This window comes from Notothenia coriiceps, unplaced genomic scaffold (genome assembly GCF_000735185.1).
Source record: "Notothenia coriiceps isolate Sejong01 unplaced genomic scaffold, NC01 NC01_scaffold00007257, whole genome shotgun sequence".
Lineage (NCBI taxonomy): Eukaryota > Metazoa > Chordata > Actinopteri > Perciformes > Nototheniidae > Notothenia > Notothenia coriiceps.
Genome location: NW_011339958.1, coordinates 1 through 1,815, shown reverse-complemented (window position 1 = coordinate 1,815; position 1,815 = coordinate 1). Strand labels below are relative to the sequence as shown.

The following is a 1,815-nucleotide window of genomic DNA, read 5'->3' as shown; positions in this document are numbered from 1 at the left end:
AAGTAATTTCTTTCCGATTGTTTTGTAAAAAAACAAAAAGCAAACAAATTAACAAGACAAACATGTCGCTGATGACGATGACCTAATATTTTATTTATAAGAAAAATATATGCTCGAGGGGGAAGGACCAGAAACGTTTTTTTAAGCTTCTTCTTGCCCCTGTTGAACATGACAGCAGATACTCAGCTAAATGCTGCCGTGATTAAACGCCATCATGTTCCAAACCACATCAAGGATTATTTCTGAAACAGTATGGAGCTCAAAGGCTTTCTCTCTTGCCGGTTATACCACAAGGTGAGTTCCTTTTTATTTCCTGCCTCTTCACACACATGCTCTCCAGTACAGGTTAGCTCTGAGTGTTAGCCATGCTAATGTAAACACCGACCATATTACATCCAAAACAGTCAGGCATTGTTTCTGATAGCAACGTTTCTGATAGGGCCGTGGGTCCACATTTCAGATATTACGTCATATCGGACGCAAATCTGGATCAGCTCCGTTGTAGCCCCGTTTTTAGAGATTTGGGTACGGAGGAAAAGAAAAAAGGGTTTTATTTTCTGACGCTGCGTGAGTTCCCTGACACACCGGGGACACGTATTTATGTATAAAAGACATGAACAAGGGCATTTTGCATGATAGGAGAGCTTTAATGTCTCACCATGAACGAGGATCCCTTCGTCCAGCAGCACCTGCCACATCCCCACCGCCTGACTCCTGGACGCCAGACATTCATTTTGTTTCATCAGCCAATCGACGAGCTCCTTACCAGAACAACACTGTCTGTAACAAAATATAACAACATCAACATGAATGTGATTTTATTCTTTATTTCATATGACACCAGCAGTTAAGACCTGTATGTTTTGAGGTGATGCTTTCTGTCTCGGATCAGATTTGAGTCCCTCTCCATCAAAACGCTGTACACTGATCTCGCTGCTTTCACGACTCGATCTGAAAGAAACTTCATAAACATGGAGAAAAAATATTAAACTAGTATAATGTTATGTAAACATTAAAGGCACAATGTGTCATGTTCTGCCACTAGGGGTCTATGAAGAAATAAAAACAGTGAATAAAGCAGTTTGAGGTTAAACATCGGAGTTTCTCCTTGCACGCTGTTGGGCTGCGGCTAACGTTAGCCTAGCTTGTTTCTCTGATAATTTAACACCCTGACGCGTAGGAAGATTTTACTGGGGGTTGAATTAACCACAGAAGTCGCCTTATCTCTAAAACAAATGACTCGATGAGTTGAACTCGTAAAACACTGAATACAGCAGTTTCTAAATCTGTGTTTTCCAGGAAGAAACTGGACCGAGGGGCTACAAGCTAAAGGCTAACGTTAGCTTAGCCTGCTTCTCTGATAACTTCGGATCCAGACGTCCCATCACGAAAATCTTTCATCTGGTGAAACTATAGATTTGAAAAGCACCCAAAAATCTTATAAATATGGCTTAACAGTGGATAAAAAGTCAATTTATTACAGCTTCTGGCAGCATGTTCAAAATGATATTACGCTATTACAGACCAGACGGTGTCTCATGAAATGCACTGATTACAATCTTTAATAAACTACTCAACTAAATATCCAACTAAATGGACTGGGCTAGTGACTTTTAGACATTTCAAAGCAGACATTTTAAATACTTGAGCTTTAATACGAGTGATATTCCCTTTATGTTATGATGAAACAGTGGGGGTGTGTGTGTGTGTGTGTGTGTGTGTGTGTGTGTGTGTGTGTGTGTGTGTGTGTGTGTGTGTGTGTGTGTGTGTGTGTGTGTGTGTGTGTGTGTGTGTGTACATAAAGAAGTAGAGATT

The 1,815-nt window shown here is 40.4% G+C and overlaps 1 protein-coding gene across 1 annotated transcript in view; it reads right to left on the bottom strand.

The window, feature by feature from the left end:
* Positions 1-973, bottom strand: part of LOC104943955 (rap guanine nucleotide exchange factor 3-like) — a 7,323-nt gene extending 6,350 nt beyond the window's left edge. The window contains exons 1-2 of the mRNA XM_010769426.1: positions 855-973; positions 659-780 (exon numbers count right to left, since the gene is read on the bottom strand). Of these exons, the coding sequence (XP_010767728.1) occupies positions 659-780; positions 855-973 (241 nt within the window). The remainder of the gene's footprint in view (positions 1-658; positions 781-854) is intronic.
* Between the last annotated feature and the right edge of the window lie 842 nt (positions 974-1,815).